This window comes from Aspergillus alliaceus, assembly GCF_009176365.1.
Source record: "Aspergillus alliaceus strain CBS 536.65 unplaced genomic scaffold BDW43scaffold_89, whole genome shotgun sequence".
Classification (NCBI taxonomy): Eukaryota; Fungi; Ascomycota; class Eurotiomycetes; order Eurotiales; family Aspergillaceae; genus Aspergillus; species Aspergillus alliaceus.
Window position 1 is genome coordinate 61,144 of NW_022474772.1, and position 21,526 is coordinate 82,669.

Genomic DNA, 21,526 nt, shown 5'->3' on the forward strand with positions numbered 1-21,526 from the left:
TCTGCAGTATGACACCACGCTGGAGAAGAGCAAGCAGGCCACACCAATCGGATTCTGCTCCGGAATGCTTCCTGCAATGGTGTTAGCGTGCAGCGATACTGTGGAAGAATATATTCAGTTCAGCGGCGAAGCGGTTCGTCTTGCGTATTGGATAGGGTATCGCGCTGCAGAGCTGAGCCACCGTATTTCTGGAGAGCATTGGAAAATCCAGCCCTGGGCTTTATTAGTATCTGGAAAGAGTAAAGAGGTGATAGAGAGTTACGTGCGGGAATTCAATAGTGTGATTCCTGAATTATCTCAGATCGAGCTGGCGTCGAGATTCAGCAAAGCTTCTTACAGCCTTGTCGGCCCAAGCCATGCATTGGAGGCATTCCGATCCCAATATATTTCTACACTATCCACCTTGGACGCGGTGCACGTTTATGCCTTGTACCATGGAGGAAATAAAGGGATCAATGCATTGAATAATGTACTCGAAGATGTGAAGCGCAGAGATATTTTATTTCCATCGTCGACCACTATGAAGAGACCGATCTGGTCCTGTCACGACGCATCTTTGGTGGATGCGGCAATTCTTTCAACCTCCTCTCCACTGGAATATACCCTTCGCCTTATCCTGGTTGACACCGCTGACCTTTACAGCACCTGTCTCTCCGTTACCAATACGACCTCCTTTTCGGATAAGGACTGCGATATAGTTACCGTAGGACCGGGGGCAAATGCTTTGCTTGCATCAGCTTTCCGGGATATTTCTTGGCCGGGAAGAGCAAGTTGGGTAGATATCCCGGGGGCTCTTCGCGACGCTAATGCATCTCAGACAGATGAGTTTGCTATCGTCGGGATGTCTGTTAATTTTCCTCTAGGTGCTGGTAAAGACGCGTTCTGGAAAGTGATAGAAGATGGTTTAAATGCAGCGCAAGAAGTGAATCTCCCCACCCATGCGAACTTTTCGCCCTTGGGATCCTGAATCCGGCTGACAGACAACGTCCTTAGATACCAGGCACCAGATTCCAAGTAAACGACTATAAAGCCGAAAGCCCTAGTAGTCTACCACCTCGTGAGATACAGGCAACCGATGGAAACTTTCTTAGTGACCCATTTCAATTTGACCATGAGTACTTCGGCATCTCACCGCGAGAGGCCAGATCAATGGACCCACAGCAGAAACTACTTCTCCAGGGCGCAGCCCACGCCATGGATGATGCGGGATATGTACCAAATGGGGCTCCTTCTTTCAACCCTGAAACCATAGGGTGTTACATAGGAGCTGCCACTGATGATTATGTGCAAAACCTCGCCCGGCACATTGATGTATATTATTCGACAGGTAAGTTTCCTGTTTTCATAGGCATGGATAAAGCTCTTAACCGAGCCAGGGACCCTGCGCGCTTTCCTGAGCGGGAAGATATCGTACGCATATGGCTGGTCCGGACCATCCATTGTTATTGATACGGCATGCTCGTCTTCTCTTGTCTCTGTGGTGATGGCCTGTCGGGCTCTGGCCCAAGGGGATTGCACTACCGCATTGGCTGGTGGTGTGAACGTCATCACAAGCCCAGATGTAAGTCATAGCGATTTTTTTCTGTCAAAGATAGGAGATGCTAACTATACAGATGTATCTGGGTCTTTCGCGAGCTCATTTCTTAAGCCTGACAGGGCAGTGCAAGCCTTTTGATATCTCCGCGGATGGATATTGCCGTGCTGAAGGGTGCGGCCTTTTCGTGATCAAGAGGCTTTCGGTCGCAATCCATGAAGATGATCGGATTTACGGTGTTATTAAGGCAGCGGAGATAAACCAGAGCGGAAACGCGTCGTCCATCACCCACCCTCATGGTGCTACTCAACAGAAGCTTTTCCAGAGACTCCTTTCTCGGGGGAAGATTGATGCAAAGTCAATAAATGTAATCGAAGCCCACGGGACTGGAACACAGGTACGTTTATCATCTGTTCATTTTTTTTTTTTTTTGGAAAAATTCATGGCGCTGACTTTTGAAAAGGCCGGGGATGCAATTGAGACCTCTAGCATTGAATCAATATTTGGTGGTTCTGCTAGTCCAGTCTACCTAACTTCAGTCAAGGGCAACATTGGACACGCGGAGGCAGCATCCGGATCTGCGGGTTTAGCAAAGCTCTTAATGATGCTCAAGTGCTCGAAAATTCCACCGCAAGTAGGATTTAATACTCTGAACCCAAAGCTGCAGGCTTTGGTTGCTCGCAATATCCAGATTCCTACTGCCACTAGCGAGTGGGATCGCATTACACCTAACCTTCCGCGGCGTGCCTTGTTGAATAATTTTGGTGCAGCTGGTTCAAACGCTGCTCTCGTCGTTGAGGAATGCCGCTTAACCTCACACCGAAAGGACAAGAAATACACCCGAAGAGCTGCCTATAATCTCATTTTATCCGCAAAGAATGCCCATGCTCTCCTAGATCTTATCGATCGGTATTGCAATTTTCTTTGGAAGAAGGACATCGCTGTTCAAGACATTTGCTACACGACAACTGCTCGGCGGCAAAAGCATCGATATGTTCTTTCGCTTACTGGCGGGACCATAGAAGAGATTGTAGACCAGCTTCAACGACAAAGACCACTTAAAAGTCCTTTCGTCGACTACCAAAAAAAGCACCCAATTATTTTTGTCATCTCGGGGCAAGGTAGCTATTATTCAGGAATGGGACAACAACTCATGCTTACAGCACCGGTCTTTAAGGCCGAGATTGAGAAGTGCGACCTCGTACTCCAGCAAAATGGCTTTGCCGACATCATACCAAGTAAAGTACTGGATGGCTCTTTCAGCCCATCCTATGCCAAGGATTGGTTCCTACGGTCACAGGTCGCATGTTTTGTACTGGAATATGCCCTTGCATGTCTGTGGATATCATGGAGCATTCAACCAGACATTGTTATTGGCCATAGGTGAGTTATGATTCCAAAACGAATATACCATTTCCAGGGCAGATCTAACCATTCGCCAGCCTTGGAGAATATGCGGCTATGGTTGTTAGTGGAGCGCTGCCCCTCCAAGATGCTTTACTGCTCGTTGTGCAACGCGCAAAACTGATGGCATCGATGTGTCAGGTTGGGGAGTCTACTATGCTTGTGTGCAATACTTCGGCCTCATCCGTCGAGCAGACCATTGCAGACTCGGATTTGTCTCAACTCACAGTTGCCTGCGACAATAGTGTAACGGATTCTGTTGTTTCTGGGCCGGTCAATCAGGTGGACCAATTGGCCAAGCTCATCAAAGAGAAAGGAATCCGGTGTAAGAAACTGGATGTCCCTCTCGGCTTTCATTCATCTGCTTTGGATGTGATGCTGCCAGAATTAGAGGCCAAATGTGAAGGTCTCTATTTCTCTACCCCAAGGATTCCTTTGGGGTCTTGCTTCTATGGGCGAATTGTCCAAGAAGGCGATCTTAACCCCAGCTACCCTGTCCTACAGACAAGGGGAACAGTACGTTTCACAGAGCTTATCCATTCCCTCTTTAAGCAAGGTGAAGTCCAAAAAGGCACATTTATCGAAGTTGGTCCTAGTCCGACTACATTGCCCATGGTCCAAACCGGTTTCCCCTCGCAAGATGCAATGTTCTTGCCATCCCTTATAAAGGGCCAAGATCCCTGGACCAGCATAAGCCATTCCTTGCAACAAATGAGTTTACGATATGATTACATTCAGTGGCGTGGTGTTTTCGATGGCACAGATGCCCAAATTGTGGATCTTCCAGATTACCCATTTCAGACGGATTCTTTGTATGTGCCATTCAACGAGCCTGGCTTCGAGAAAAGTATATCTATAATTCCTAGAGCCTCAAGGCGGTATAATTTCCATTTATTGCAAGATGTGGTGAGTTCCGATTCGAGAAAAGGCTTGTTAACGTTCAGCACGAGCCTAGAGTCTCTTTCTAAGTATATTGAAGGCCATTCTGTAGGTGGCTTTCCGCTATGTCCGGCCTCAGTGTACCATGAAATGGTTCTGGAAGCAATGCATTATGAGGCCGGAGCACCTGATCAAGTGGCGCTGGTCAGTGACATCTCTTTTGGACGTCCCTTATTATACTCGCCCGAGATGAGGTCTTCGACTGTGCATTTGATGATAGACAAAACGTCGGTCGCTATGTTGGAAAGGAATGGGGGCGGATTCACCTTTTTGTCAGGTGCAGTATCCGGTTCTAATTCTGAGATGGTCGTGTGCTCTGGCCGAACAGCCTGGAAGCCCTACTCGGACACAAAAGCATATCTTAGGCGGAAGGCAGCCTACGCCCAAAGGAAGATGAAGCCTTTGCACCGAAACAAGAGTCAGATAAATATCCTGCGTCGCAATGTTATTTACAGCACTATCTTTCCTCGGGTAGTCGCCTACTCAAAGCCGTATCAGTCGATTAAGGAGCTGAGGGTCGCCGAGACTAATCTCGATGGTTGCGGTACATTTGAGGTGCCAGCAAGTGCTCTCAACAGAGGTATTGCGTCTCCGATTTTTATTGACACCATGCTGCATGCAACTGGCTTCATCGCCAACAGCCAGGCCAAACCGACTGATGCCTTCATTTGCAGTAAGGTCGAGTCCACCGTTGTGCTATATGCAGGCATCAACTCACAGGACACTTTTCTCATTTACTGCAGCCTGCTAGATTGCGGCGATAGGGAACGTATTGGGGAGGCTTTGGCAATGACGCTCGATGGAACGGTTGTTGCTAGCATTGAGGGCATTCACTTCAAGCGCCTAAATCTCAGGTCGTTCACCACTTACCTGTCTCGCCAGGTCGGTCGGAGGACTAGTGGCGATGCTCCGCGTCCAGTTGTACTTCAGCCTCCGCCAACGACGAAGCCTGAACCTATTTCGGTGCCTAATGTATTAGATCCAAGGAGTTCGGTGGTTAGCCTGATCTCCAATCTATGTGAACAGCCGGAGGAGGCAATTACCCCTGACAAGCGATTGGCGGACTTGGGGATTGACTCGCTCCTGCGAATTGAGCTCTCGCATTTGCTGAAACGTCAGTTTCATGATCTGAATACGGACATATTGATAGACTCGGAAACAGTTCAGGAGATCCAAAGATACATTGCCAACACTTGTGGTAGGCCACCCGGAGTGTCATTCGCCAACGAAGAATCCAAGAAGAGCAACTCCGACGATAGCGACGGTATTTCTACAATTATCGCGTCAGGCACGCTCACTTCTGATACAGAGCTGGTCACCACTCCAAACGACATGATTGATTTCCTCATGCAGTTGGTAGCTGAGACTTTTGGATTCAGCCTTTCCGACATCCGCTCCGACATGACACTTGAGTCCCTCGGAATGGATTCTTTAATGTTCATTGAATTCCAAGAAGTAATGCGAAAGGTGTCCGGCAAGGCGCTGACGCAGGACATATTGACTCCAGCTCTGACAATCAATGAGCTTGCGGAGGAACTAGCCGCAGATATCAGTTCACCCAGCAACGACGACTCAGGACGTCTGATTGAGAGGGCCACCAATAGGGCATTTTCGCCCCAGCCAGGAGAGGAGTATTTCCTTGTACATCTGCAGCAAGGATTAGACACGCTGCCGCCGTTGATCCTGTTCCATGATGGCAGCGGACTGATCGAAAAGTACAAGCGTCTGGCCAAGGTAGGGTGCAACGTGTTCGGTGTTCGCAACCCTGACTGGACGTCTCAGCCACACTGGGCAAGAGACCTGAAAGATATGGCACGTCGGTATGCTGCTGCTATTCCATCGATTGTCAAAGCAAAGCACGTAGTTCTCGGCGGTAGGCTCCCGTTGTCTGATATAGCGGACGATGGTGTGAAAATATACTAACATGCACAGGTTGGTCTTTTGGTGGTGTACTGGCCCATGAAGTTGCACAGCAACTAGACAAGATGGAGTATAATACATTGGCTGTTATCCTCATCGACTCCCCATGCCCTTTCAACCATCACCCTCTTCCTTCCCAGGTTGTTGACTACATTCTGGGTCCAGAAAGTCTGCCTCACTCTATTTTGAGCATCATGTCTTCTCAATTCCAAAGCCACACGCAGTTCCTTGCAGGTTACCGGATGCAAGGTCCCGTTCCACCAGCAAGGATGTATGCAATGTTGCACAGTGAACAGGTTCTTGACACCACTCGTCTATGCGGTATTGCATACCCGTGGCTTGAAAGTCGACAGGAACGGCTTTTAGCGCTTCAACAATGGGAGGACTTGCTCGGGCGCTCGCTGGTAGTGTATGGTATTCCTGGGAATCACTTTGAGCCATTCAACGATGAATATGTAAAACATTCTTCAACTTATACAATATACATTGAATGCTAACATCAGAAATTAGGTCCAGACTGTGTCTGAAAAGTTACAAGCCGCATATGAGTTGATGACGACGGGTGGTGCTCGAAACTGGAAATTAGATGACAATCGCTCTGTACACTTATACGAGCCCTAGATAATCACCGCCTCTTCCCCCCTCTTGATTTTTTTTTTTTTTTTTTTTTTTATTTTTTTTGATTTTTTTTTTTTTTTTTTTTTTTTTTTTTTGAAGATACTTGATCAAAATCTATTGCAGCTCTTCTATATCTAATCACTGCTAGTCTTGAAGACATATACTGCCGAATAATCCTCATCACCAACACCTGATTCTAACCTCTTCTTCTTCCCCCGAAGAAATGCTTTTTCGTCTTACAAATACTGGCCTTGGATCTTATTAATAGACTAAATCTGATTCAGCTCTAGGGCCAGTGGGAATTCCCATTTTCTTGACTCTTTGCTCTAGCCAGTGCCCTCGTTGATTTTAGTTGAAATATTTTAACTGTCTAGTATTGTTTCTAGAAGGCTTACTTAATTGTAACTTGTTCCAGGTTAAAATATAAACTATTATAGTGAGTCTTAGTGATGAAAGGACACAGATAACAGTAATGTATCTTGATAATTCAGCAATTTATTGATCTTATTTATGCGAAGAATCCCGTGGGTCTTCCATGAACGGTAGTAAGAGGGCCACGGAAATATCATGGAAGTAATTTCCCCAATACCTAAGAGAAATGGCAGTCTTAACTGTTGCATGAAAACCCTAAGCTCTGAAAAATATTTTGTTTGGGATACAGTATTTTACAAGATGTTTTAAATTTATGATTTCATTAGTGTCGTCGCAGCTTGTAATTGAAACTCATGTGCACGTAAATGGCCCAATGTCATTTGCAGAGACCCATGCGTACGTTTTGGACGATAATGCCGACTTGAGATTGCAGGCTGCTTATAATCAAGTCGTATTAAGCCTGATGTCATTTAGAGAGAAGCATATGCACATCGCGGCCCGATATATTATCCATCCTTCCCGATCATCAGCAAAACTGCAGAGCGAAACTGATATTAAAGAACTGGGGGCACGGACATAGTATCCTTCCTGCGGCTGACACACCAAAATACACGAGCGGCAATCTCAAATGGAAAGCTAGGTCCACGGCTATAAAGCTTATTCAAAAATTTAGTTTTTGTTCTTACTCTACCAATGTCACGAGGCCTTTCCAGATTCTTCGCCGGACAGGAGCATATCTAGTATCCTTCACGAACCAAAGGGGTGATTCGATGAAAATGAAATTATGTTGTGCTGTAGCCTACGGGAAGATTTCTTCCTGAGGTGAAATATGATGCTGTATATGCAACGGTCAACATTTAGATTGATTGATTAGCAATCAGTTCTGATAGTTCTGGGAATGAACAAAATTATCTGAACCTCGTATCGCAACAAGATTAGCAGTCATATTAAGCATAAACATTATCTGGTCTGAATATAAGACATAAACGTATTCCATACCTTCTAGTAAAGGGCCATTGCCATTACCATGTCGCGCTTTACAGGTCCTCGATACCATTAGCCAGACTAGTTTCCAAAGGTGTCCAACCCGCTTGGCCATAAAAGCTCTGAAGCAATTTCTCTGCTTTTCTTGATGGAAGAACATCTGTTAAATCTCGACACTCTTTTGCCGGCGGATCAGGGAGCATCTTGCTTGGTCGCAGCTTTTGTAGAGCGTAAATTATATCTTTAAGCTGAATCGGTGCGGCGAAGGCGAAAATTCGCTGTGATATCACCAACGGATCTAGTAAGGCGATTGCATGAAGGCGGGCAGTATCGGTAACATCAACGTACCATTCTGGTTAGGACATGTTAGAGGTTAACAAGGAACATAACTTGGAAATGAACATATTTTGCTTACGTGGGAAGAAGCGCGAAAACATAGATTGATCGCCTTTAACAAGGGCACGGATACACCCCATGCTTGATCCTTTAATTAAAGGATGAAGAACCCTGCCAGTCTAATGATATTGGTATCGACTTATTTATGCCTTAAATTAAAAGGTCTTTCATAAGTCTGGAGACTTACTGTGAAGTTAGGCAATACTGAGTTAAAAACAAACGATGGCTTGTGTTCATCGACCCACTTCCAGGCCTGGCGTTCCCCTTCCGTTTTCGAAGCAGCATAAACATGAAACCCTAACTGCTCAGCGGGCAAAGATTGATTTCTAGCTATTTGCACAGACAAATCATTCCACGTGCCTAAGAAAGACGTTCATCAGCCTGGCATATATGGACCGCTGGTTTTCAGGTATGGCTCTTACTCTCATCCACGCGCACACCCTCTGCGCCAACTATGGGGACTAGAGCAGCTGTAGATGAAGATGTGAGAACTACTCGCTTAACCGACGGCTGCTTTGATGCAGCTTCCAGGATATTTAGAGTAGCTCTCACAACCCAAGGTATTACTGCGTCATGGTCTGGATTAAAGGTCACATCTGAAGCCTAATGGCCGTTTCAGCGCATTTTCTCCATTTATTGGCAGAGGTGAAATTGGCGAACCACGTGTACTATTCCAGAGATTCCGTCCATAATTTGAGCCAGAAGCCTTCTATCATCGAAATCTGACAGCAGGACTGTGTCAAAGGAATGCTGACCAAATCTTTGCTTAAAAAGTTCGTCTAACCATGGCTTTGGCGAGCGAACCATCCCTCGTACCACATATCCTAGCTCAAGAAGTGAATTGACTACTTGAGATCCTATGTAGCCACTAGACCCGGTGACCAAAATATGTGACTTAGGTGGGAGTGCGACAGATCTGGGAGCCATGGAGGCTGCGGATATAGGGAAGGATAGAGTATACTGGAGAAAGCAGCTCATAAACCGAGAAACATTGTGTATCTTATAAAATAAAGCTATTGACCGTTAGCCATACTTAATACCACAAACCGATTCATATTGTTATCTTTAAGTGACGTCTCAGCGCAAGGGATGTGCGATTTAGCTTTGTTTGTATCTCGACAAAGTGACACAAAACAAAAGCAGCAGACTTGGTACGGATGCAAGGCACAAATAGTCCGTTTATTAGCGCGTCATGTACCACATAACTAATACATGCCTACCCGCCACTGGGGCAGGTGAAACAGAATAACCAGGAATACAAACAATATTAAAGCTCCCCTAGAATTACATATATTTCTCTGACAACACCTCACAATCACAGTAGACAGCTTAGTATATAACAAGCAATTCTTCAATGTTCACAGAATCCTTTCATTACTGCGAGGATCACATTCTTCAGTGACAGTCACCTCCTTGCAGCCAGAAGCTCACTCTAGAACACGCTACTGGGTGATGTACACACACACACATACACACACACACGCACAAAACTCCCCTTACTTCTTGAGATTGTATTAGCTCCGCTAATCTAAAGTGAGAAAATCTCGCTATGCGACTCTGGACTTGTGTTTCCTTAGGAGCCTCGGGTAGCATTTCGGCATTAGGGCTATCGCTAGGAGATAAAGGAGCACTAGGCCAGCCTTCAGCATCAGGAGGCACTTGGGGAATGGTCCATTCCTCGAATGCTCTTTCAGCATGAGGTTCTTCGGTAATAGGTTCAGGCTCTTAGGGCTCAGGCTTTTGAGGAAGAGAATTAATTAGGTCGATTCTGTTGAGATTTTCTGCTAGCTAATTATGCAGAAGAAGTCTATTCAGCTTCACCACCGCATCGTCCGATCTGTCGGCAAGATGACTTACCGTGCTAATCTTTCATAGAAGGTAAGCGAATCGATAGAGTCTCGAGAATCATTTACATCACAGCATTATCAAACTGATGTTCTCGGCCGAGAATACTCTCAAATTCGCACAGACAGAGCCCTGGATCTTCAGGCTTGAGTGATCGCTGTAAGTGTCCTTCAATATACCCTGTAAGCCATACTTCACCTAAAGGGAGGCTCGAAAAAACGTCCCTCGTCACCTTCAGTAACGTATCCGGTAAACGAGCCGGTCAACCCGCGCGTTTTTTCGCGCCTCCTAGAAATGAAACTATTCAACCACCAACCATACAGCCAAAAATGCCTAAAAACTCTAAAGCTCAAGCTGAGCAGGAAGGTAGGATCTTATTAGCCATTTCAGCTCTAAAAGATCAGAAATTAAACAGTATTCGGGAAGCCTCACGTCTTTTTAATATTCTTTATTCAACGCTTCAATAACGATTAAAGGGGCATACTTTTCGCGCTGAAGCACGCGCCAATGCCCATAAATTGGCTCAAAATGAAGAGAATTTATTAGCACAGTAGATTATATCATTAGGCCAACGTGGAGAAGCCCCCCACGGCCTACATATGTACAAGAAATGGCCAATATTCTACTTGCTAAACGTGGCGATACCAATCCTACTACTGTTAGTGAAAAATGCATATAATATTTGATTTAACGCAGAGATGGCCTGAAAACTCGCTTCTCCCGCTGCTATCCTATCAACACGCTAAGTGCTAGGATCCTGAACTTATATATAAGTGGTTCAATTGGGTTCAGATCACTATAATGCAGTATAGTATTACACGGACGATATCTATAACTTTAATGAAACTGGCTTTGCAATGGGCTTGATATCTACTACTAAAGTAGTTACCAGAGCATAAATATGTGGATGGCCTAAACTGCTACAGCCGGGAAATCTGGAATGGATTACTTCTATTAAGTATATTAACTCTACTGGTTGGGCTCTTCTACCTTGTATTATCTTTAAAGGCAAGGTCCATGCTGAGGGCTGGTATGAGATAGATCTACCACCAGATTGGCGTATAGAAACAAGTGCAAATAGCTGGACTACTGATAAAATAAGTCTGTATTGGTTATAGCAGGTTTTTGTACCTACTACTACTGGTCAATGTACTGGTCGATATGGTCTTTTGATACTTGATGGGCATGGCAGCCATTTGACACCTCAGTTTGACAAGATATGCAGTCAAAATAATATTATACCAATATGCATGCCTGCGCATCTGTCTCATCTACTTTAACCGCTTGATGTAGGTCGTTTTGGGCCGTTGAACCGTGTGTATAGACAGTTAATAGAGAATAAGATAGGACTAAGCTTTAACTATATTGATAAGCTTGACTTTCTTGGAGCCTTTTCTCTAGCAAGAGCTTAGACAGATACTGCGAGTAATATCTGCAGTAGATTCTCAGCTACTGGCCTTATTTCTTTTGATCCTGAGCGCGTGCTTTCTCAGCTTAATATAAAGCTTTAAACTACATCTCCAGGTAGTAGACCTAGTAGTAAGTCTACTAATTCAGCACCTAAGACACCTCACAGTCTCAGATAACAGCAGAAGCAAGAAGCTATATTGAAAAGGCTCCTTAGAGTATATATAAATAGTCCTGATTTACCTACAAAAGCTGTTATAAAGCGGCTTGTTAAAGGATGCGAACTATCTTTAAGTGAAGCTACAATTGTAAGGCAAGAAGTCAGGGAATTACACGCTGCGCAAGAACACTTAAAAGGAAAAAGCGCTTTGCTAGGCAGATTGCTTTAGAAGCAGGCGCTTCAGTCCAGGAAGCTCAGGAGCTTATACAAAGCAGAAGATCTACTAATGAAGCTATGTCTACTATATGAGTAGATGTGATGACCTGTATGTCACGTTGTTGGGCAGGCCTACTTCCTACAACACAATCCTTGTATGATAGTGTTTCTCCTCTCGTAGTTGAATTCAGTTGGAAATGCTACCATATCTAGCTATATACCTTGGGATAGCTATCTATGAATTAGCAGTCATCACAGTAGATATTGCTCCTACAGTAGAAAACCAGCGCGTACGCACTCCACCAAAGTACTCTGGCTGTGGTATTCTAGGCCATAAAATTACTCAATGTCCTCATCGTCAGAACAGTTGAACTTCCTATAGAAATGCAGAATTTTTGGCGTTTCGAATAGCTTCATTTCTAAGAGGCGCCAAAAAACGCGCGGGTTGACCGGCTCGCTTACCGGATACGTTATTTCAAGAACAGGGATCTCCTCATCTAATTGCTCCATTTTTTGTTTGGCAAGCATTTCAAGTTCAGGAAAGCTGTAATTTCTTGAGGCGTGGTACACTAGAACGCTCCTCTTGGATTCTCTGGCGATATTGGATGTGCCTTCGTCAAGAGGCGAGTTGACCAGTTGACCGCCTTATAGCCGCCTGTGGATAAGAGGTGCACTATGGTATGCCCGGCATCCTCGTGGATATCAGACATGGTGAGAGTTGAATATTCAAGAAATGCCAGCTCGAATTTTGGGGATTTCCAAAGGAAATGAGCCGGAAGGCCATATCGCTTATTGCCTATGGCGAAGGTAACAAACGGGATTCGTAGGGCCAGCGAACAAGTTAGAATGCGCTAATTGTAACTTATAGAAAAGGCATACGATGACAAGGGCCGATTAGAGTCAAGTTTTGGAGAAATCTCTAGAGACAGGGAACCCTAGCCACCTCATTCGACTGGCGCTGTTTCGTTTCCTTTTTTGCCATTTTTGGCGGTTTCATTTTGCCGGCTATCAAGCAATCCTTAGGCGACTTTTCCAGGGATATATGAAATTCAAAGATGAGAGAAAGCCCACCTACATCTAATATAGGTGGAAGATGAGAGAAGCAGGGTAATGCAGGTATGAGTTGTTCTGCAAGGCAGCCGGAACCCGTCATCTGTGCAGTGAGCAGCACTCTAGAACCAATTGCTGAACCGCGGTATGAGCCAGGCGACGACTTGCTGCAAATAACTGCCTTTTTTTCAACCCACGATGTCCATAGACCATGGGGATAGCTTATCCAATAGGCTTGCGTGTGGGGGTGATCGCCCGGGCCGTGAATGGAACAGGGCCGACCCGTGACTATCCCGAGTTGGCTCCGATGTAAGAAAAAAAATCAGCGGCGAAACTGGGGATGGGCGGGGTAATGGAGCTATACGTGATATGGTAGCATAGTGAGCAAGGCAACCTTACCCAACAATTGGCTTCAATAACCACCCTCCATTACGATACTTTCTGCGCCCCGTCCGTCACCCTTCGCATGTTCTGTTTGGGCATTTAGATTTTTGTTTTTCTACAACACAAAAACTGTTCTTAGTACCCCACGCTGCTGCTTAATGTCTAGCTAACAAATACGGACCTGTTGACAGGAATAGCAATAGTTATATGGTGGACCGATGTCACCACCGCATAGTTGAGTCTAATACCCCATTCGCCTCGAGCCTCAGTAACAAGCGTTAATGCGCTGCTCAGAACGGCGAGCCTAGGGAGTCTGGCGAGACCTAAGGGTTAGGGGGCGCAGCTCACGCACGGCCATGGCTAAACACTACGGGTCGTTGAAACGGCACGGTGGTCAGCCTTCGCAAGAGGGTCTGAATACAATCACGTCATAGGCAACCTCAAGTTATACCAATTCGCCGAGGAATTGCTTTCTTGTCCGCGGGAGTCTGAGGCTTAGATGAAATAATTCAGAGTCATGGGGTTTTCTTTAGTGGTTGACCGACATATTACCAAAGCAAACCGTATGATCCGTACTATGTAGATAGGTCGTAGAAAAGCAGGAAAGTATATAAATATCATTACATGTAACAAGAATTTGCAGTGATAAATAGTAGTGGAATTCAAAATAAGCAGCCCATATGCATACATGAAGTAACTCTGGCTTGTTGTGTTTTTATTTCTGATAACCCTATGCATTGAAGGGTTCGCGGTCCACTCGAGGCTAACCAATGCGGGCCGTTCAGCAACATGAGAAACGAACAGACAGCAGCACACCACAAATTCACGAGTGCCGTTTTCCTTTATGTCTCCCCACTGCCACGGCAACAAGGCATGGAGCCGTGGCCATGAACCCCTAAGTCCATTCCACTACGGGGTTATGTTTTTTGTTCGACCTACGAATTGTTAACTGAGTAACAAAAGATAACTCGTTCGCAAAGCTGACACTTGAAACATAGGGTCAGCGCTTTCGTCTCGCCGTTAGCTTTGCCAACTTCTGTAAGGACTCTCAGTATCATACGTGTACTTATAAGAAAGAAGGTCGGTAATACACGTGGAGCGGAAAGACCTAATCATGTGACAATTTCAGATGACTAAGCGAAAACAGAGTGGAGTCCACAAAAGGAGTGGATGGGTATCGGTGGTCCCGTTGACCTCAGTATCGCAATCAGGAGGGCCAGTGCGTTCAATGCTTACTTCCTATCGGGAATAGTAATTGATCATACCCAGGAATCTCAAGGAATAATATGATCCAATGAGGCTAGTGGGACTCAGAGCCGCTTATTGGTGCTTTAAGATGCTCACTCTTGATAAAAGTTCAGCATTGCAAAGCCCTCCCGTCAATCTGAGCATGGAATGGAGTCTCGCTAGCCGCTTTGAGCTAGACCAGGGAAGATCTCTCTGGCTCCAAAGCCCACGAGCCTCCAGATACTAAGCTCTCTTATAAGAATTATCACCCTTCAGAGCCGCTTTACGCGTTAGCGGTAGCTAATACACCACGCCCCATGTTTAGCGATATATGCACACCATCGCTGGCTGGCAGAAAATAATCTATACAATAATCGCGTCAACCCCGCCGCGAAATGCCGGCCAGAAGATCAACTCTGCTACAGTTGTATTTCCACAGCAGTGAGCTTTGAAGCTTATAACTTCCGTGCCAGTCATGTCGACGACTGTCGCCAAGCGCAAGCGTGCAAGGAAGGCATGCATCCCTTGCCATCAGCGTAAGCGAAAATGCGACACCGTGTATCCTTGTGGCATGTGCACCACCTACGGATACAGCTGCAGGTACACCGACGGCAACACCACTGGTACTACGGGCGGCGGCGTACCTATTCCGCCTCCAGCCAAGCGCGTCAGCCTCGACAGTGAAAGTCGTCTGACGAGTCGGGCCGCCACAGACCGCAGTCCGAGCAGCCGGTCTCATATGGAGCGAGACCGCCGCGAAGGCGACGGCTTGTCAACCAAGAGTCCCCCCGTCGTGGCCAGTGCGTCCCCGGGCATCTTCGACGAGCAGAAGTTCAGATACTCCGGAGCCTCAGCGGCCATGGCATTCCCGCACATCTTGGGTGTGGCTCTCGGCTCCGACAGCCCCCCAAAGATGCGGCCGTTCGCTTACAACTTTGGCATTCGTCCTGAGGAGGCATCCAATGCTCACCGCTTTCTGGGGAATCTTATCTCGGAGGAAGACCTTGGCTTTTTCTCGGGTACATTCTTCTCGGTATTGGGACCCATCAGCGACGTGATGGACCCAAGAATCTACGCCCAGCGATGTCGGGATTATTACCATGGTTCAGGCAGCAACGCGGTCGCCTTTGCTGCCGTGGCCGCTGGCATCGCTGCTCTCGGATCGTTCCTATCTCCCAACAGACACCCGCGGGAGTCTGACCTGGTGCAGTACACCAAAGCCATCCTCGATGATCCGGCCTCCATGCGTTTGCATGGCATCGACCACATCGTGGCATGGGGCATGCGAGTGCTTTACCTACGGGCAACGACCCGGCCCAGCAATGCCTGGATCGCTTCGTGCACGCAAATGCACCTCTGTGAAGCGATAGGGCTACATGAGGAAGAGAATATCAAGAAGATGGCGTCCATCGCTGGCGCCGCTGCCGTTGGACATGATGCGGACCGGCTGAGGAGGATCTTCTGGATCTCGTGGGCCGGGCATAACATGCTGTCCTATGAGTACGATCGTTCGCCTGTAGGATTTCGGGCCGTGACTTGCCAGCCTATCGTCTCGGTACCAGGGTCCGTTGCGGATCAGTTCGTAAAACTGATCCAGATCATCCCATCGCCCAATTCTCCGTTCCAGCTCGAATTGCAGCCTCCAACTCCGAGCGAGGAGCTATTTGAGCGTCTCAAGGCGCTGGATGAGCTCCAATTTGCCCATCCGTTCCTAGTAGTGACTAAGGCGGACATTGCGTTTTGCTTCTATCGACGCCTTTACCAGCTCAAAATCCGCATACCGGACGATATCATTAAACTTGTCATTGATAGTGGCAACGCCGCAGTGGAGGCGGCTGAGCAGCAAGCTAGCCAGGGTCGTCTGTTCTGGAATGTCATCGGCAGCGTCTTCCAGTATACCTGCATCCTGTTGGCCATTGACACGCCGGCGGCCTCCACCCACATTGGCACCGCATTCAAGGGCTTGGAGAACCTTGTCCAGGCTGCCGATACAGGACTGACGCGTGAGGCGTTGTCAGTGGCACGGCACCTACTCAGCCTTAATATGGCAAAGAAGCGAAAAGAACTTGCACATCTGGAAGCTGTCGAGGCAGGCTATGAATTCTTTCCGGCACCGCCGGTACCCGAGGCCTACACCACGGTGCCAGACATGGATTGGGAGATGGACTGGGATCAGTTCTTCATCGAGCCATATTTATCCATGCTCGGTCCTGACGTCCAGTTATAGTGACGTGGGTGTCGTTGGATATTAATTCACTCCAGTCAACAGAGATTCAATATGTGAATAATCAAACTAAGGTGTGATATTCTGTGATGGTTCAATGAAGTTCAGCTTTGTACCTATAATAATGTAGTACATATATAACCTTGGAAAATCAAACTTACTGCAATTGACTTATTTCCTGTACCCATGTTTTTGGACGCTCCAGAGAGTATTTAACGGGAGTCTTTGATAGAGGGCGTGTAGACCTATGACGCCTCGCCGCGAGGCGCAATAGAGTATATGCAAATTTGTGCTCCTCGTCGGAATTTTCTATCCTTATCATTCTAGAGGGTGAAGACATGCTCGGAGCTCCATCAGTCCGTCGGTCTGTAGCTGAATCATCAATGCCATGCGCCTTGTGCGGCTATTGCGGACTTAATCCCATACCGCCGCACCAGCCTATCAGGCAGTGTTAGCGGATCCCTGCGTGCGGCTGCTGCGGCGGAGAAGCGCGGGCTTATCAGCCTCCCACCATCGCCGTCTGTAGTTTGGCTGGCTTCGCCCGCCGTAGCTCCTTCGCTCCCGGTGCTATTATCTCCGGGCGAATCAAGATTGAAATTCCGACCTAATTAAGTCCGATATACTCTAGAATGTGGGGATCTTTTGTCGAGATTTTCGAATACGATCAGATATGACAAGGCTGAGATGGAGAGAACCTCAGAGAACTACAGCACTCGAGACTGGGTCTGAAATATATAAATAGACGGCCATTCCCTGCTCCAGAGAGGGACAGCCAGACACGTACCACTCTCTCATAGGCTTAAACACCTCAAAACGCCTCGTTCGACCATAATAGCAGCGATTAATACATTCCCAACAACCAACCCAACCATAATGCCCAAGTACGCCAAAAATCAGTGCGTCGACTTCAAAAACGCCATCGAGAGAGTCGCCATTGTCGGCGTAGGTAAACCCTTCAACAACACCACGCATACAACAAAACTAACAAACACACTTAGGCTGGAGGTACTATTGGATCGCATATTGCCAACGCCCTTCTAAAGACCGGAAAACACACAGTCACGGCCCTTTCCCGCAAAGACAGCGGTAACAGACTCCCCGAGGGCGTCCTAGTCGCCTCAGTCGACTACGATGATGAGGCCACCATTGTTGCCGCCCTCAAGGGCCAGCAATTTTTGATCATAACCATGGCCCCTACCGCGCCCCGGGACACCCACAGCAAGCTTGTCCAGGCGGCCGCCAAGGCCGGTATTCCCTACGTCATGCCTAACGGATATGGCGCCGACATTGACGACATTAAACTCGGCGAAGACACAATGCTGGGGCCCGTAGCCAAGGCCAACAGGGACGAGATTGAGAGGCTCGGCATGCAGTGGATCACAGTGTGCTGTGGGTTCTGGTACGATTACAGCTTGGCGGGCGGGGATTCGCGCTTTGGGTTCGACTTTGACAAGCGTTCCCTGACAATCTATGACGATGGCAACACCAAGAACTCGACGTCGACGTTATCGCAGGTTGGGCGCGCCGTGGCCAAGGTCCTGAGCCTCAATGAGCTTCCCGAGGACGAAAACGATAAGAGCCTTACTCTGTCGACGTTCCTGAACAAGGGCGTGTACATTAAGAGCTTTGTGGTCAGCCAAAACGACATGTTTGAGAGCGTCAAGCGTGTCACCGGCACCACCGACGCCGACTGGACGATTACCCACGAGGATACCAAGAAGCGATACGAAGATGGCCTGGCGCAAGTGAAAATGGGTAACATGGCTGGTTTTAGCAAGATGCTGTACGCAAGGGCGTTCTACCCAGATGTTTCTAATGATCTCTCGGTCAAGGCGCAGAATGAGCTGCTTGGATTGCCAGATGAGAGCCTGGATGAGTCTACCAAGCTTGGGATAGATTTGGTCAAGGAGCTGCAGCTTCGCGTTGAGCGTATGGCGGCCTAGAAAAACAGCATATACATATACAGAATTTGAACTAATTGGTGTATGGATATTAACGCGGGAATCACTTTGGCGAGAAGTCACTATTTTAAGAATCTGGTCCTATATCCCGGTCCTCAATTCAATCTGCTGCAATTCTGAGGGGGGGTGGGGGAGGTAATTGGTGGCTAACACAATCCCAACATACAACTTTTGATACTCGCCTTACGTGAGTGTGTGCGTCAGGTAGTTAGGTTATAGCACGTTTTTCCATTCGTCACTTTCCCGCTCGCGCGAGAGGAGGTACTTAGAGCTGGGAGGTACTATAGGTGCTTACGACGGACTTGATAACTAAATAGTCTCCCTTTTATATGGATATTACGCGCTAAACTAAATGTACAGTGGAGCTGGTCTTTCTTTCCGCCCCCCAAATTTCACAACATTATCAATACCTACTGGAAGACGCGCGCAAAACGCGCGTCCGCCCTGAAACGAGAACAAACAACGAGCGTAATAAAGGGCAAAAAGGAATGTTGAAGTGTCTGGAAGGAACCTGAAGGACACATGTCCGGTATATTATATCGTGAAAACAGGTTGCTACTGTGGTTTCTGATATCTGCCAAAACCACCCCATCGCCGAAGAACACGTGACGAAGATCAACCTGAGAAGATGTCGCACAGTAAAGCGATTGGAAAAGAAACTCCAGACCATATGCTCTAGGTGCGAAATTGCACCTTGCTCCAGGTTCAAGGTCTCAAGCGCCCGCCCAAATCGAGTCCTACGTGTGCTCCACCTGCAAAAGCGCGACCGCATTTTTACGCAGGTGACGGTCCAACGTTGGTCCGCGGCCAGATATCAGACAGTAAAATCTGAGCCTTGGAAATTGATTGACCCTTGATGCAATGGTGACGGACCGACCGCAGAAATAGGACTGTTGATAAATGTGGGAATGGTGCTGCCACACTCGAAAAAAAATGAGCCTAGCATGGTTGATCACCGAGAAAAGTCTGCGGTGCCTTCGAAAGCAGCACAAAATTAATGGTGAAATGAGTTAACGGGCTACAATCCGAGGGCCAGCTCTGTTAGGACTCTCACAGTACTCAAGGGTGATTGCAGCTGTGCAAGCAACAAGGCTGGCCATAGCACTATGAATACTCCAAATCTCTTGCCACCAGAGCAGTCACTTCGAAACACGCCCTAGTCAGCCATGGGCAAAGGACATCATAAGTTTCTCCTTCACTTCTCCAGCAGTATATACATTAAAATATATTTGGGCCTACATCCACATAGATTTTCCCTGCTAAGGACTGAACCTGGACTCTCATATGTACTTATGATCGAACTGACGCCCGCCGCCCCGCCTCTAGTTTGTCTATGCTCGATGAAGAACCCGCTTATGGCAGTAATGATGGGAGGCTTTCGTGGACTGAAGGATGGGGATATCTAGCCTAGATGGCCGAGTGTCCGTATTAGATCTATGCTGCTTGCTGTAAAGCCTGTCGCGATGGCGATCCGATGATTGATGTCCATAGCGGCCATAACTCAACTAGCGTGTGTCTAATGTCGGGAAGCTGTGGTGCTGTGGTGCGATGGCTGCAGCCTTAGGCACCAAGCCTTAGAGCAGGTGGCCTGGAGCCAAAGCCTTCCGGCCATAGGCGTAGGTCAAGTAAAGGAAAATACTGTCATAAAAATTATTCACTGCGTATACAAACAGGTCAAACATAAGCAATATCTAACTCAATAGCATATTGCCAACATTCTTGTGGTGTTGTCTTTTTGAGAAATGGTAGCATACGGTCATGGCTCACTCCTTACAAATGTAAATCTCCATACGCGCCATGTTCCTTTTCGAGACGAAGAACTTCTGATTCATACTGTTGATTTTCCATGTCTTTAGGACTTATAAACAACAGGCCGCATTTGTCAACAATTATAATAGCGATCATGCTAAGAGGGCCAACAAGAACTAGTGCCTGAGGACATTTCAGATCGACCGCAAAGACAGAAGCATGTATACCGAGCTGCCGTCTGGCGCGTCCTAGTTCTCTGAAAGGCACTGGAAGCCTGCTCATGATGAGAATCTGTTTTAGTGGGGATCCTGGGGTTTCTTACAGCTTCCCATACTGTTTCCGCGATATATAGCGTAAGTCCTGTTGGCCAAGGCGCCAGTCGATGCCCCGTAAGATTAAGTTCTTAGTTTCCATCCTGGGGCACACCTTTGGGGGGCAAATATTTATTGTATTTCAGATAGATACGTAGCGGGCGAAAGAAAGGTGAGGGGTCCCAAGGGAGATGTAAGAACCCAAGGTCATGGTATAGGAAATAACGTCTTAATACTCTAACCGTATTGTATGTTGCCATGCCTATCCATGTGACAGAGGAGCGGAGTTTGTCCTTGGCAATCTTTAGTAGGGCAGGAATGCTTAGGTAGACCTACTTTTGACTGTAATGCATGAGACGGTAGTAACCAATCTTCCTCCTGCATCTTTTACATCACCGACCCTCCAAAAACATCCCTCGTTGCTATAGCTTGTCTATAAACAGTCTGTGCACAGCAATCGACATTCATAAGAGAACTTACGATGACAATGGTTCACGATATTCGGTCTCTGGGTATACTCTAACAGATATGGCGTGATCGACTATTTTCAATGTAACTGCAACTCACTGATATTACCAAGGGAAAGTTCGGAACCAGTATGCAAATATGACAGGAAGTACGTAGTAGCCACCCGTTTATCCGCGAATGACTTGGCTTCGTGAGGTTCTCATGTCGCCGTCCAATGTGGTTAAGGCTGTTACATTTGCAACGCCAAGATGCAAATAGAGCCATTTAAAATGAGGAGTTGTCTGCTTTTTCAAAATTCGAGGTTTCGTACCGGTGTACCTAAATAACGAAACACGCAGTACTAGAGCTGCCTAGAGG

General features: G+C 47.1%; 5 protein-coding genes across 5 annotated transcripts; 3 read left to right on the plus strand and 2 right to left on the minus strand.

The window, feature by feature from the left end:
* Positions 1-76: 76 nt before the first annotated feature.
* On the plus strand, positions 77-6,294 carry BDW43DRAFT_323921 (beta-ketoacyl synthase; the record flags this gene model as incomplete). Its single annotated transcript, XM_032049844.1, has 7 exons — positions 77-922; positions 994-1,327; positions 1,377-1,561; positions 1,614-1,901; positions 1,998-2,917; positions 2,977-5,750; positions 5,810-6,294. The coding sequence occupies 7 exons, from the start codon at positions 77-79 to the stop codon at positions 6,292-6,294; spliced, it is 5,832 nt and encodes a 1,943-aa protein (XP_031894201.1).
* A 1,530-nt stretch (positions 6,295-7,824) lies between these two features.
* Positions 7,825-9,094, minus strand: BDW43DRAFT_316909 (NAD dependent epimerase/dehydratase; the record flags this gene model as incomplete). The annotated part of the gene is made up of 5 exons (XM_032048413.1): positions 7,825-8,123; positions 8,187-8,286; positions 8,355-8,527; positions 8,590-8,770; positions 8,828-9,094. The coding sequence occupies 5 exons, from the start codon at positions 9,092-9,094 to the stop codon at positions 7,825-7,827; spliced, it is 1,020 nt and encodes a 339-aa protein (XP_031894202.1).
* A 5,360-nt stretch (positions 9,095-14,454) lies between these two features.
* BDW43DRAFT_323925 (uncharacterized protein) lies at positions 14,455-16,683 on the plus strand (the record flags this gene model as incomplete). The annotated part of the gene is made up of 1 exon (XM_032049845.1): positions 14,455-16,683. Exon 1 carries the CDS (start codon positions 14,932-14,934, stop codon positions 16,681-16,683), a length of 1,752 nt encoding a protein of 583 aa, XP_031894203.1. The 5' UTR covers positions 14,455-14,931.
* A 780-nt stretch (positions 16,684-17,463) lies between these two features.
* BDW43DRAFT_294431 (aromatic alcohol reductase) lies at positions 17,464-18,688 on the plus strand. The gene is made up of 2 exons (XM_032043936.1): positions 17,464-17,622; positions 17,679-18,688. Exons 1-2 carry the CDS (start codon positions 17,554-17,556, stop codon positions 18,621-18,623), a joined length of 1,014 nt encoding a protein of 337 aa, XP_031894204.1. The 5' UTR covers positions 17,464-17,553; the 3' UTR covers positions 18,624-18,688.
* A 1,070-nt stretch (positions 18,689-19,758) lies between these two features.
* BDW43DRAFT_294432 (uncharacterized protein) lies at positions 19,759-21,205 on the minus strand. Its single transcript, XM_032043937.1, has 4 exons — positions 21,182-21,205; positions 20,713-21,123; positions 20,396-20,664; positions 19,759-20,279 (listed from the first exon to the last, which is right to left on the minus strand). The coding sequence occupies exons 2-3, from the start codon at positions 20,802-20,804 to the stop codon at positions 20,412-20,414; spliced, it is 345 nt and encodes a 114-aa protein (XP_031894205.1). The 5' UTR covers positions 20,805-21,123; positions 21,182-21,205; the 3' UTR covers positions 19,759-20,279; positions 20,396-20,411.
* Positions 21,206-21,526: the final 321 nt, after the last annotated feature.